The sequence below is a fragment of the Oncorhynchus mykiss genome, chromosome 16, assembly GCF_013265735.2.
Source record: "Oncorhynchus mykiss isolate Arlee chromosome 16, USDA_OmykA_1.1, whole genome shotgun sequence".
In the NCBI taxonomy this organism is placed as follows: Eukaryota; Metazoa; Chordata; class Actinopteri; order Salmoniformes; family Salmonidae; genus Oncorhynchus; species Oncorhynchus mykiss.
In genome coordinates this window covers 24,913,841-24,927,263 of record NC_048580.1, presented here as the reverse complement: position 1 = coordinate 24,927,263, position 13,423 = coordinate 24,913,841, and the positions used below count along the sequence as shown (strand labels likewise).

General features: G+C 43.4%; 1 protein-coding gene across 1 annotated transcript in view; it reads left to right on the top strand.

Annotated features, from left to right (window-relative positions):
* Positions 1 to 13,106, top strand: part of scn4aa (sodium channel, voltage-gated, type IV, alpha, a) — a 46,232-nt gene extending 33,126 nt beyond the window's left edge. Inside the window, exons 13-23 of the mRNA XM_036946594.1 lie at positions 2,017 to 2,448; positions 2,741 to 2,870; positions 4,931 to 5,085; positions 5,195 to 5,368; positions 5,660 to 5,782; positions 6,517 to 6,798; positions 7,126 to 7,179; positions 7,518 to 7,655; positions 9,811 to 9,912; positions 10,377 to 10,647; positions 10,886 to 13,106. Of these exons, the coding sequence (XP_036802489.1) occupies positions 2,017 to 2,448; positions 2,741 to 2,870; positions 4,931 to 5,085; positions 5,195 to 5,368; positions 5,660 to 5,782; positions 6,517 to 6,798; positions 7,126 to 7,179; positions 7,518 to 7,655; positions 9,811 to 9,912; positions 10,377 to 10,647; positions 10,886 to 12,309 (3,285 nt within the window). The 3' untranslated portion in view covers positions 12,310 to 13,106. The remainder of the gene's footprint in view (positions 1 to 2,016; positions 2,449 to 2,740; positions 2,871 to 4,930; positions 5,086 to 5,194; positions 5,369 to 5,659; positions 5,783 to 6,516; positions 6,799 to 7,125; positions 7,180 to 7,517; positions 7,656 to 9,810; positions 9,913 to 10,376; positions 10,648 to 10,885) is intronic.
* The last annotated feature ends 317 nt before the right edge of the window (positions 13,107 to 13,423 follow it).

Sequence of the window (13,423 nt, the reverse complement as noted above, 5' to 3'; positions counted from 1 at the left end):
AAGTGGTGATCGATGGTATTAAAAGCAGCACTAAGGTCTAGGAGCACAAGGACAGATGCAGAGCCTCGGTCTGATGCCATTAATAGGTAATTTACCACCTTCACAAGTGCAGTCTCAGTGCTATGATGGGGTCTGAAACCAGACTGAAGCATTTCGTATACATTGTTTGTCTTCAGGAAGGCAGTGAGTTGCTGCGCAACAGCCTTTTCTACATTTTTTTGAGAGGAATGGAAGATTCAATATAGGCTGATAGTTTTTTTAGATTGTTTTTTCATATTTTCTGGGTCAAGGTTTGGCTTTTTCAAGAGAGGCTTTATTACTGCCACTTTTAGTGAGTTTGGTACACATCCGGTGGATAGAGAGCCATTTATGTTCAACATAGGAGGGCCAAGCACAGGAAGGAGCTCTTTCAGTAGTTTAGTTGGAATAGGGTCCAGTATGCAGCTTGAAGGTTTAGAGGCCATGATTATTTTCATCATTGTGTCAAGAGATATAGTACTAAAACACTTGAGTGTCTCTCTTGATCCTAGGACCTGGCAGTTGTGTAGACTCAGAACAACTGAGCTTTGAAGGAATATGCAGATTTAAAGAGGAGTCCGTAATTTGCTTTCTAATAATCATGATCTTTTCCTCAAAGAAGTTCATGAATTTATTACTGCTGAAGTGAAAGCCATCCTCTCTTGGGGAATGCTGCTTTTTAGTTAACTTTGCGACAGTATCAAAAAGGAATTTCGGATTGTTCTTATTTTCCTCAATCAAGTTGGAAAAATAGGATGATCGAGCAGCAGTAAGGGCTCTTCGATACTGCACGGTACTGTCTTTCCAAGCTAGTCGGAAGACTTCCGTTCCAATTTTCTGGAAACTTGCTTCAGAGCTCGGGTATTTTCTGTATACCAGGGAGCTAGTTTCTTATGACAAATGTTTTTAATTTTTAGTGGTGAAACTGCATCTAGGGTATTGCGCAAGGTTAAATTGAGTTCCTCAGTTGGGTGGTTAACTGATTTTTGTCCTCTGACATCCTTGGGTAGACAGAGGGAGTCTGGAAGGACATCAAGGAATCTTTGTATTGTCTGTGAATTTATAGCATGACTTTTGATGTTCCTTGGTTGGGGTCTGAGCAGATTATTTGTTGCAATTGCAAACGTAAGAAAATGGTGTCCGATAGTCCAGGATTATGAGGAAAAACATTAAGATCCACAACATTTATTCCATGGGACAAAACTAGGTCCAGAGTATGACAGTGAGTAGGTCCAGAGACATGTTGGACAAAACCCACTGAGTCGATGATGGCTCCGAAAGCCTTTTGGAGTGGGTCTGTGGACTTTTCCATGTGAATATTAAAGTCACCAAAGATTAGAATATTATCTGCTATGACTACAAGGTCCAATAGGAATTCAGAGAACTCAATGAGGAACGCTGTATATGGCCCAGGAGGCCTGTAAACAGTAGCTATAAAAAGTGATTTTATTAGTTGCAGGATTTTATCTGAAGAGAGAGGGGAGAAAGAGGTCAAGGCATTGGGTAGTTCTATGTGAGTGGGACCAGTGGACTCAGTAGGCTGATTTAAAGAGTAGACGTTGTCAACCTTCTTTTCAAAGTGGTTGACAAAGTAATCCGCAGAGAGGGAGCAGGGAGGGGGATGGAAGATAGAAAATAGTTTCTTAGGGTTAGAGGCAGAAGCCTGAAATTTAGAGTGATAGAAAGTGCCTTTAGCAGTGCATACAGAGGAAGAGAAGGTAGAGAGGAGCGAGTGGAAGGACGATAGGTCCCACGGAAGTTTAGTTCTCCTCCATTCTTTGCTCACCTGCCTGTAAGCTCGCAGTAAGTCACTAAGCCATGAAGCAGAATAGAATAGATGTGTCTTTTGGCAGTCTTTTAATTCTCCCAGGACACCTCCCTTAAACGCACAAGGCTTGGAGTAGCTGGGAGTAAAGTAGGATCAGATTCCCCACACTGCCCTGTCAGACACCTTCTCTCTAACTTTCAAAGAGAACTGCCACCTCTACCTCCCTGTAGGTGCTGAACCTCTTCCTGGCCTTGCTGCTCAGCTCATTCAGTGGAGACAACCTGTCCAGTGATGACGACGGTGAGATGAACAACCTCCAGATCGCCATCGGCAGGATCAACTGGGGCATCGACTGGGTGAAAGCCTCTGTCCGCCACATGGTCCTGCAGCTACTGGGCAAAAAGGCCACCGGGGACAAGGAAGGGGGTGAGGGGATCGAAGGAAACCCCGAAAAGGAGACCTTTGCACTAAACCACTTAGACACGTGCCAGGATTCCAAGATGGCCGATGGGATGACCAACTGTGTGGACGGGCTTCAGGCAGACGGCGAGATGAGCCTCAATGTGCCCATTGCCCAGGGGGAGACGGACTTTGAGAACGATGATGACTACAGTGGGTCTTTTACATCAGATGAAGAAAATGGACAGGGTGATCACTTGAAGGTACAGTATGATGGCAAACTGAAGACGATAATTGTACTCTGCTTTATCTATGAACTAATAATTGTAAGTTAATAAACTACTTATAAACCCTTCATAAATCTTTCAAGTATACCATGTAAAGTGTTATCTGGATATTTAAGCAAACAAGTATAAGAATCAGGACAAATCTCACTTAGTTCTTCAATCCGAGTTCACAATCCTACATGAGTTAAATTTCTCCTCTCTCTCCTATCCTGAAGTCGTGGCTGACATTTTGTCTCAGCCACTCAGTCTCTTTCCTCCCCATCCATAGTTGTGGGGTGCAGTGGGTGACGAGTCCTCGGTGTGCAGCACGGTGGACTATGTACCTGAACCAGAGCCTGTGGAAGAGGAGGAAGAGGAGGAGCCAGAGCCAGAGGAACCAGAAGCTTGCTTCACTGATGGTACACAGGAAATACTGTCCCCTGCTTAAATAGATCTGGGTTGGGTTTCCTGATTTTCATGGTCTTTACAATGTATTGTTACTAAATTACAAAAATGCAACGCTAATATCAAGTGTTTGATGTCTAATTTTCTTGTGGAAATATCTGTAAACTTTGTCCCATATCACACAAATTGGCACATCAGCATTCACAGAGAGAGAGTTACTACAGTGCCTTGCGAAAGTATTCGGCCCCCTTGAACTTTGCGACCTTTTGCCACATTTCAGGCTTCAAACATAAAGAAATAAAACTGTATTTTTTGTGAAGAATCAACAACAAGTGGGACACAATCATGAAGTGGAACGACATTTATTGGATATTTCAAACTTTTTTAACAAATCAAAAACTGAAAAATTGGGCGTGCAAAATTATTCAGCCCCCTTAAGTTAATACTTTGTAGCGCCACCTTTTGCTGCGATTACAGCTGTAAGTCGCTTGGGGTATGTCTCTATCAGTTTTGCACATCGAGAGACTGAAATTTTTTCCCATTCCTCCTTGCAAAACAGCTCGAGCTCAGTGAGGTTGGATGGAGAGCATTTGCGAACAGCAGTTTTCAGTTCTTTCCACAGATTCTTGATTGGATTCAGGTCTGGACTTTGACTTGGCCATTCTAACACCTGGATATGTTTATTTTTGAACCATTCCATTGTAGATTTTGCTTTATGTTTTGGATCATTGTCTTGTTGGAAGACAAATCTCCGTCCCAGTCTCAGGTCTTTTGCAGACTCCATCAGGTTTTCTTCCAGAATGGTCCTGTATTTGGCGCCATCCATCTTCCCATCAATTTTAACCATCTTCCCTGTCCCTGCTGAAGAAAAGCAGGCCCAAACCATGATGCTGCCACCACCATGTTTGACAGTGGGGATGGTGTGTTCAGCTGTGTTGCTTTTACGCCAAACATAACGTTTTGCATTGTTGCCAAAAAGTTCAATTTTGGTTTCATCTGACCAGAGCACCTTCTTCCACATGTTTGGTGTGTCTCCCAGGTGGCTTGTGGCAAACTTTAAACGACACTTTTTATGGATATCTTTAAGAAATGGCTTTCTTCTTGCCACTCTTCCATAAAGGCCAGATTTGTGCAATATACGACTGATTGTTGTCCTATGGACAGAGTCTCCCACCTCAGCTGTAGATCTCTGCAGTTCATCCAGAGTGATCATGGGCCTCTTGGCTGCATCTCTGATCTGTCTTCTCCTTGTATGAGCTGAAAGTTTAGAGGGACGGCCAGGTCTTGGTAGATTTGCAGTGGTCTGATACTCCTTCCATTTCAATATTATCGCTTGCACAGTGCTCCTTGGGATGTTTAAAGCTTGGGAAATCTTTTTGTATCCAAATCCGGCTTTAAACTTCTTCACAACAGTATCTCGGACCTGCCTGGTGTGTTCCTTGTTCTTCATGATGCTCTCTGCGCTTTTGACGGACCTCTGAGACTATCACAGTGCAGGTCCATTTATACGGAGACTTGATTACACACAGGTGGATTGTATTTATCATCATTAGTCATTTAGGTAAACATTGGATCATTCAGAGATCCTCACTGAACTTCTGGAGAGAGTTTGCTGCACTGAAAGTAAAGGGGCTGAATAATTTTGCACGCCCAATTTTTCAGTTTGTGATTTGTTAAAAAAGTTTGAAATATCCAATAAATGTCGTTCCACTTCATGATTGTGTCCCACTTGTTGTTGATTCTTCACAAAAAAATACAGTTTTATATCTTTATGTTTGAAGCCTGAAATGTGGCAAAAGGTCGCAAAGTTCAAGGGGGCCCAATACTTTCGCAAGGCACTGTATATTCTATTTCATTTAAGATGGGACCATAGAGTTTGGAGTCACAGCTTAATAATGTCAGTAAAGTGATTGCCATGATTCGTCACATCTTTTATTTGCGGGATTGTCCAACTCGCTCAGGACCTGGCTAGACTTTAGGCTATGCTACACAGACAGCACCTCGGGGGGCAAGTGAAACAGTCCAAATGAAGCGTACAAAAACACCATGTTGGCATTTCTCTCGCTCTCTCCAGGCTGTATCGCTCGATGGCCGTGTCTGACATTTGACGTCTCTCAGGGCAGAGGCAAGAAGTGGTGGAACCTCCGCAGGACCTGTTTCACCATCGTGGAACACGACTACTTTGAGACCTTCATAGTCTTCATGATCCTCCTAAGCAGTGGAGCTCTGGTGAGTGAGTCCCTGGTCGTTGACCTATTTACAGTTGATACTCCATTACTCTGGGAAGGCCACTGGTTATATATATTGAGATCCATTTTCTTTGGCTCACTTCTGATAGGCTTTTGAGGATATTTACATTGAGAGGAGAAGAACTATCAAAATCATCCTGGAGTATGCAGACAAAGTCTTCACCTATGTCTTTATCATTGAGATGCTCTTAAAATGGGTGGCGTACGGCTTCAAGACCTACTTCACCAACGCTTGGTGTTGGCTGGACTTCCTAATTGTGGATGTAAGTTTCCATTGAATTGTTTTTGGAGTGATATTTACACAGAATGAAACGTGGGTTAAGCAATGTTACAACTATTATCACTGTTGTGGGCGAGCTCCATAATACATGTACGTGAAAATCAAGGAAGACATTGACATTTGTGTTACCTTGTATTCTCCGCAAGTAATTGATTTTTTTTGTTATCCTGCTTGGCAGAAAATACAAGACCTTAAATTTGTAAAGTTTTGGTCATTCGAACAAGCATATAACGAGATGTTGGGTGACTACAATGACGTTACAATCCTGCCTCAGGTTTCCTTAGTCACTTTAGGAGCTAACTGGATGGGCTACTCTGAACTTGGACCAATCAAGTCTCTTAGAACACTCAGGGCTCTAAGGCCACTTCGAGCCCTGTCAAGATTTGAGGGAATGAGGGTGAGTAACTGTTTCAAACCTATCAGTACAACACTTAAATATCCACGCAGACAGAGAAAGACACACCGACAGAAATGCTGATACAGACAATCCTAAACGTATACACACACTGACACATCTCTGACAGTGACGTCTTGTGACAGAGTTGACTGTGGTTAGCTATGACTATTGCGATTGAGGTGATGGTCATGACTGACTGTTAGGATGTAGGTGGCGTTAGGGGTCATCACTGACTATTGTGACGGAGGTGACTACTTGTGACAAGTGTATTATTCTCATGACTTACTACTGTGACAGAGCTGGCGTTAGTGGTCGTGACTGACTATTTTGACTGCAGGGAGCATGTCTTACTATTGGGACAGAGGTGACTGCAGTGGTCATAAATTACTATTGTGACCGAGGTGATGTTAGTGGTCATCATGACTGACTATTGTGACGAAGGTGGTGTTAGCTGTCTTGACTGACTATTTTGACTGCAGGGAGCATGTCTTACTATTGGGACAGAGGTGACTGCAGTAGTCATATAAATTACTATTGTGACCGAGGTGATGTTAGTGGTCATCATGACTGACTATTGTGACGAAGGTGGTGTTAGCTGTCTTGACTGACTATTTTGACTGCAGGGAGCATGACTTAGTGTTGGGTGGCGGTGACTGCAGTGGTCATGGCTGACTATTGTAACGGAGGTGACTTTAATGGTTTTGACTGCACTGTGTCCTGTCTATGGGAGGAAGGTGGTGGTAAACGCTCTTGTCGGCGCCATCCCCTCCATCTTCAACGTGCTGCTGGTGTGCCTCATCTTCTGGCTCATCTTCAGCATCATGGGGGTCAACCTGTTTGCCGGAAAGTTCTACCGCTGCATCAACACCACCACGGAGGAGCTGTTCCCCATCACCGAGGTCAACAACAGGAGTGACTGCCTTGCCCTGCAGCACGCCACCCAGGAAGCCCGCTGGGTCAACGTCAAAGTCAACTACGACAACGTGGGCTTGGGCTACCTCTCTCTGCTGCAAGTGGTGAGGGCCAGGGTTTCTAAGATGCATGGGTGCTGTGCGCTGGCTCTCAAGCTGTGGCCCAATCCTCCTCCTGGAGAGCTACCCTTCCTCCTGGCTTTTGCTCCAACCCTACTCTAGCACACCTGATTCAACTAATTAGCTGCTCACCAGGAACTCGATTAACTGAATCAAGTGTGTAACAACAGGTTTGGAGCAAATGCCTGCATACCCGGTAGCAAGAGACTTGGTCATCCCCTGGTCTACTAAAGTATTTAATATTGTTTCCTTCTCTGAGGGTGTTGGTGTACTCAAAAGTATCTGAAAAAAAAGTGCCCTATCTCTCTACAGGCCACATTTAAAGGCTGGATGGACATCATGTATGCTGCCGTGGACTCTCGAGAAGTAGGTACTTATATAAGATACTGTAATATAAACATTTGGTTTGGGGAGCAGTTATTACCACAGAATACAAAAGTCATAGCATTCATGAGTAAGCCATTGAAAAATGTGTATACATGCTTTATAAATGATCATAAATGTGATTCATGCTTGTGAATTGTAAACGCTTCAAAATGCTTTTATTAAAAGTGTATAGTTATACACAGTTGGTCAGATGTTATTCATGCTTATTCAGGAAAGTCATTTCAAAGTGTTACCGGACACATTGGTGGCAGTTGAATTGTTGTAAGTAAATCGTTTTTTTGTTTGTTTGACGAGCGAAACTATTTATGGTCCCCTAGGTGGAGGAGCAGCCCTCGTATGAGATCAACCTCTACATGTACATCTACTTTGTCATCTTCATCATCTTCGGCTCCTTCTTCACCCTCAATCTTTTCATTGGTGTCATTATTGACAATTTCAACCAGCAAAAGAAAAAGATAAGCGCCATCTCTTTTTTATTTATTTTTTACTAGTAAATAAAGTGATTAATAGATGACAGATATATATAGTTGGATATAGAAATCCCCGACAACTGGATGAGTCGCCATTTTGTAAAGGTTCGGAAATGACCCAACCATTATGCAGAAATGTTGAATATAATAGTAAACTACGTTCATATTATGTGAATAAAGGCAACAGGCCGTGTACGTCTCTGGAGGAATCTAGTCAAGGTAGCGAGCCTTACATCACCTCTCAGTAGGACAATAATGAACATGTCTAACTTGCGCCGTTATGCAATTATTAAGAGACAAGATACAAATAGCTTGTTCTAGCATTCACTTATTCAGGCAAGCACATCAGAGATGTCAATGTGGTACCCAAGCATATGCTATGTGTATAGTGTAAATAACAACTACCAATAGACCTACTAAATTATAAGCGTGTAGTTAATCAAATAATTGCTCTGTAAAACGAGAAATGCATTTACTCAATTCAACTAATATAATTTATTAGTCCCGAAATAATTAGTGTACATTAATAAAACATGATATTTTTTTGCAAATGTATTAAAAATAAGTATTCAGATCCTTTACTCACTACTTTGTTGAAGCACCTTTGGCAGTGATTGCAGCCTCAAGTCTTCTTGGGTATGATGCGACAAGCTTGACACATCTGTATTTGAGGAGTTTCTCCCATTCTTCTCTGCAGATTTTCTCAAGCTCTGTCAGGTTGGATGGGGAATGTCGCTGCACAGCTATTTTCTCTCCAGAGATGTTTGATCTTGTTCAAGTTCGGGCTCTTGCTGGGCCACTCATGGACATTTAGACACGTGTCCCGAAACCACTCCTGCGTTACCTTGGCTGTGTGCTTAGGGTCATTGTCCTGTTGGAAGGTGAACCTTCACCCCAGTCGGAGGTCCTGAGCACTCTGGAGTAGGTGTTCATCAAGGATCTCTCTGTACTTTGCTCCATTCATCTTTCCCTCAATCCTGACTAGTCTCCCAGTCCCTGCCGCTGAAAACCATTGGCACAGCATGATGCTGCCACCGCCATGCTTCACCGTAGGGATGATGCCAGCTTTCCTCCAGGCGTGACCCTTGGCATTCAAGCCAAGGAGTTCAATATTGGTTTCATCAGACAGGGGAATCTTGTTTCTCATGGTCTTGAGAGTCTGTAGGTGCCTTTTGGCAAGCTCCAAGCGGGCTGTCGTGCCTTTTACTGAGGAGTGGCTTTCGTCTGTCCACTCTACTATAAAGGCCTGATTGGTGGAGTACTGCAGAGATGGTTGTCCATCTGGAAGGTTCTCCCATCTCCACAGAGGAATTCTGGAGCTCTGTCAGAGTGACCATTGGGTTCTTGGTCACCTCCCTGACCAACGCCCTTCTCCTCCGATTGCTCAGTTTGGCATGGCGGCCAGCTCTAGGAAGAGTCTTGATGTTTCCAAACTTCTTCCATTTAAGAATGATGGGGGCCACTGTGTTCTTGGTAACCTTCAAATGCTGCAGAAATGTTTTGGTACCCTTACCCAGATCTGTGCCTCGACACAATCCCGTCTTGGAGCTTTACAGACAATTCCTTCGACGTCATGGCTTGGTTTTTGCTCTGATATGCACTGTCAACTGTGGGACCTTATATAGACAGATGTGTGCCTTTCCAAATCATGTCCAATCAATTGAATTTACCACAGGTGGACTCCAAGTTGTAGAAACATCTCAAGGATGATCAATTGAAACAGGATGCACCTGAGCTCAATTTCAAGTATCATTGCAAAGGGTCTGAATACTTATGTAAATAAGGTATTTCTGTCTTTTATTTTTAATAAATGTGCTAAAATGTCAAACTGTTTTCGCTTTGTCATTATGGGGTATTATTTGGTGAGGATTTTAGATTAAAGCTGTAACGTAACAAAATGTGGAAAAAGTGAAGGGGTCTGAATACTTTCTGAATGCACTGTATACTGTACAGATACTCTTCAAGAATCAAACTGTATTTATAACTATTTTAAAAGTCCAACAATTGATGTACCAATCGCAAATTGACTACAAATTTTAAAAAATCAAGATTGAATATATACAGTTTTAATTCATTTTGATATATACCTGTATACATGTAAATGCCCAGAATAATTGTTGATTTGATTTTGATCCTGCACTTTGGTGATGACATCTTTATGACAGAGGAGCAGAAGAAATATCATGAAGCCATGAAGAAACTTGGCTCGAAGAAGCCAGTGAAGCCTATCCCAAGGCCTACGGTATGCAACACATAAATGGCATTCGGTTATAGCCACACACTTATGCTACTCTCTCTAGTATTAAGATTCATTACATCTTTCTAATCCAAGACTAAATGTACTCTACATAAGCACCTTCAATAAATAAATTGCTGATTATAGGGATTACGTCATTTGATCAATGATCTTTTGTGTTGAAAGTGCATTTTTTATGTGTAGAATTTCAATGTCAATCTTTTGACCAGTAATTGTGTGATACATTTCATGTACAAGTAATAATTCAATTATGTTATGGGGCTAGAGTCTGCAGGTCCTGCTCTGAGTATACCACATACCCAGTGACATTAAAATGCGTGACTTTGCCATGACATCATCGTTGACCCACCTTAGCCTGTTCTACACAACATTGGCTTTAACACACCTAAGGAAATTTGTGTTTGTGTCTCCCTCGCTCTCTCTTTCATGTGACCCTCGGGCCCCTACAGAACATGATTCAAGGCGCTGTGTTTGACTTCATCACTCAGCAGTTCTTTGACATCTTCATCATGGTCCTCATCTGCCTCAACATGGTCACCATGATGGTGGAGACGGACGACCAAAGCGCGGAGAAGGAAAATGTCCTTTACAAAATCAACCTGGCCTTCATCGTCGTTTTCACCGGCGAGTGTCTGCTCAAGATGTTTGCCCTTCGCCATTACTTCTTCACCATCGGATGGAATATTTTTGATTTTGTCGTGGTCATCCTGTCCGTTGCGGGTTTGTACCTCAATATTCTTTACACTGTATACCTTATTGTATACTGTACATAGGATAAGTCATAGACAAGTTACTACAGGGTTGGGGTCAATTCCATTTAAAATCAAGTTGATTCAGAAAGTAAACCAAATTCCAATTGAAAAATGCCACACTGAAAAGCATTGAAGATGAGATATTTCGACAGTAGATGGAGAGGTGTGATTGGTCATTAACCATTGTTTATCTAATTTCCCTTCAGGTATAATGCTGTCGGACATCATAGAGAAGTACTTTGTGTCACCCACCTTGTTCAGGGTCATCAGGCTGGCTAGGATAGGCAGGGTCCTGCGTCTCATCAAAGGTGCCAAGGGCATTCGGACGCTCTTATTTGCGTTGATGATGTCACTCCCTGCCCTGTTCAACATCGGCCTCCTGCTCTTCCTCATCATGTTCATCTTCTCCATATTCGGCATGTCCAACTTTGCCTACGTCAAAAAACAGGCAGGCATCGACGACATCTTCAATTTCCAGACGTTCGGCAGCAGTATTATCTGCCTGTTTGAGATCACCACCTCTGCGGGTTGGGATGGTCTTCTGCTGCCAATTCTAAACAGCGGTCCTCCAGACTGCGACCCAGACATTGAGAACCCGGGCTCGGACGTTCGGGGCAACTGCGGCAACCCAGGCATGGGTATCATGTTCTTTTGCAGTTACATCATCATGTCCTTCCTGGTGGTGGTTAACATGTACATTGCCATCATCCTGGAGAACTTCAACACGGCCCAAGAGGAGAGCGGGGACCTGCTGTGCGAGGATGACTTTGTGATGTTCGACGAGACCTGGGAGAAGTTCGACCTGGAGGGCACGCAGTTCATCGAATATGCCAAGCTGTCAGAGTTTTGTGACACCCTGCAGGAACCCCTGCGTATCGCCAAGCCCAACCGGATCAAGCTGATCTCGATGGACCTGCCCCTGGTCACGGGCGATAAGATTCACTGCCTGGACATCCTGCTGGCCGTCACCCAGGAGGTGCTGGGCGAAGGGGTGGAGATGACGGCCATGAAGGTGAGCATCGAGGCCAAGTTCAACATGAACAACCCCACGACCGACTCCTACGAGCCCATCACCACCACGCTGCGGCGCAAGGAGGAGGAGGCAGCAGCCGTGATCATCCAGCGGGCTTACCGCAAGCACCTTCTCAAGCGCTCCATCCTGCATGCCTCCTTCATGCGCCGCTCCAAGAGGCAGATAAGGCGGGAGGAGAACGAGGAGCCCCCGGAGACGGAGGGACTTCTGGTGCGAAAGATGAACGTGCTCTATGGGAGCGACCTGGACCTTGCCGCAGAGATGGAATTGGCTGGGTTGCGAGCGCAACCCATATCGGCCCCTCTGGTGTCCAATAGGTCATCGGACCTCCCCAAGCAAACTCAGACCACCAGGCCGGAGCCTGGCAGACCACTCCTCTTGGTGGTCCCCGTTGAGGTCACCAGTGAGGTGGTGTTACACTCAGCCCCTGTGACGTCTGATCCGCCATTGGACCTCCCCGAGCAAACACAACCCACAGGGCTGGAACCTACCTGGCCGGAGCCTGCTGGGCCAAACCTCTTGGTGGTCCCCATAGAGGTCACCCCCTATTTGTGTAGCCGTGAGTCAATAGACAGCCTGCGAGAGTCGATTGTATAACAAAAAGCACTTGAGGGAATTCACCATGGTCTTCCTATTGTATTTTTCACAGATTTGGCGAGTAATTTTATGTGTTGGGAGTGTCGCCAATATAGTTGACGCTTCCACATAGCACTACTATGAAGTGATTACAAGTAGCTGATGGTTTAGGTATAATAATTAAAGTCAAGTTTATTGATCGTAATAGGGGGTCTCGTTTTCTATTTTTGTAAGGCCATTTCTAGAATTGATCTATATTTGACCACTGGACTGTTAGATAACTCTGTATTCTATTTTATACCTACAAACAATTCACAATCTCACAAAATATAAAATGTGTGATAATTAGTATCCATACATATCCCATAGGAATTGGGCATGTTTTTGACAGTGAACATTACCCACATCTAATTGTTTTGAAGGAATGCCTAAATGCCTTTATTGCCATAAAAACATTTCATACTCAGATCATGCCTTATTTTGACATTTTGGAATCACCTTATTTTGGGGGGGAAATCACCCAGATTCACCTGTGCCTACTCCAGTATGCCAAAGTGGATCAATTTTTTTTATTTTTTATTTTTTAACAAATGAATTAAAAATGAAAAGCTGAAATGTCTTCAGTCAATAAGTAACTTATTAATTATGGCAAGCCTAAATACGTTCAGGAGTAAAAATCTGTCAAAAGTCATAAAATATGTTGCATGGACTGTGTGCAATAATAGTTTAACAGGATTTTTTGGGATGACTACCCCATCTCTGTACCCCACACATACAATTATCTGTAAGGTCCCTCAGTCGAGCAGTGAATTTCAAACACAGATTCAACCACGAAGACCAGGGAGTTTTTCCAATACCTTGCAAAAAAGGGCACCTATTGGTAGATGGGTAATGAAATAAAAAGCAGACATGAAGATTTTAATTCCACTTTGGATGGTGCATCAATACCCTCAGTCACTACAAAGATACAGGTGTCCTTCCTAACTACTCCGGGATTTCACCATAAGGCCAATGGTGACTTTAAAACAGTTAAGAGTTTAATGGCTGTGATAGGACAAAACTGAGGATGGATCAACAACATTGTAGTTACTCCACAATACTAACTTAATTGACAGAGTGAAGAGAAGGAAGCCTT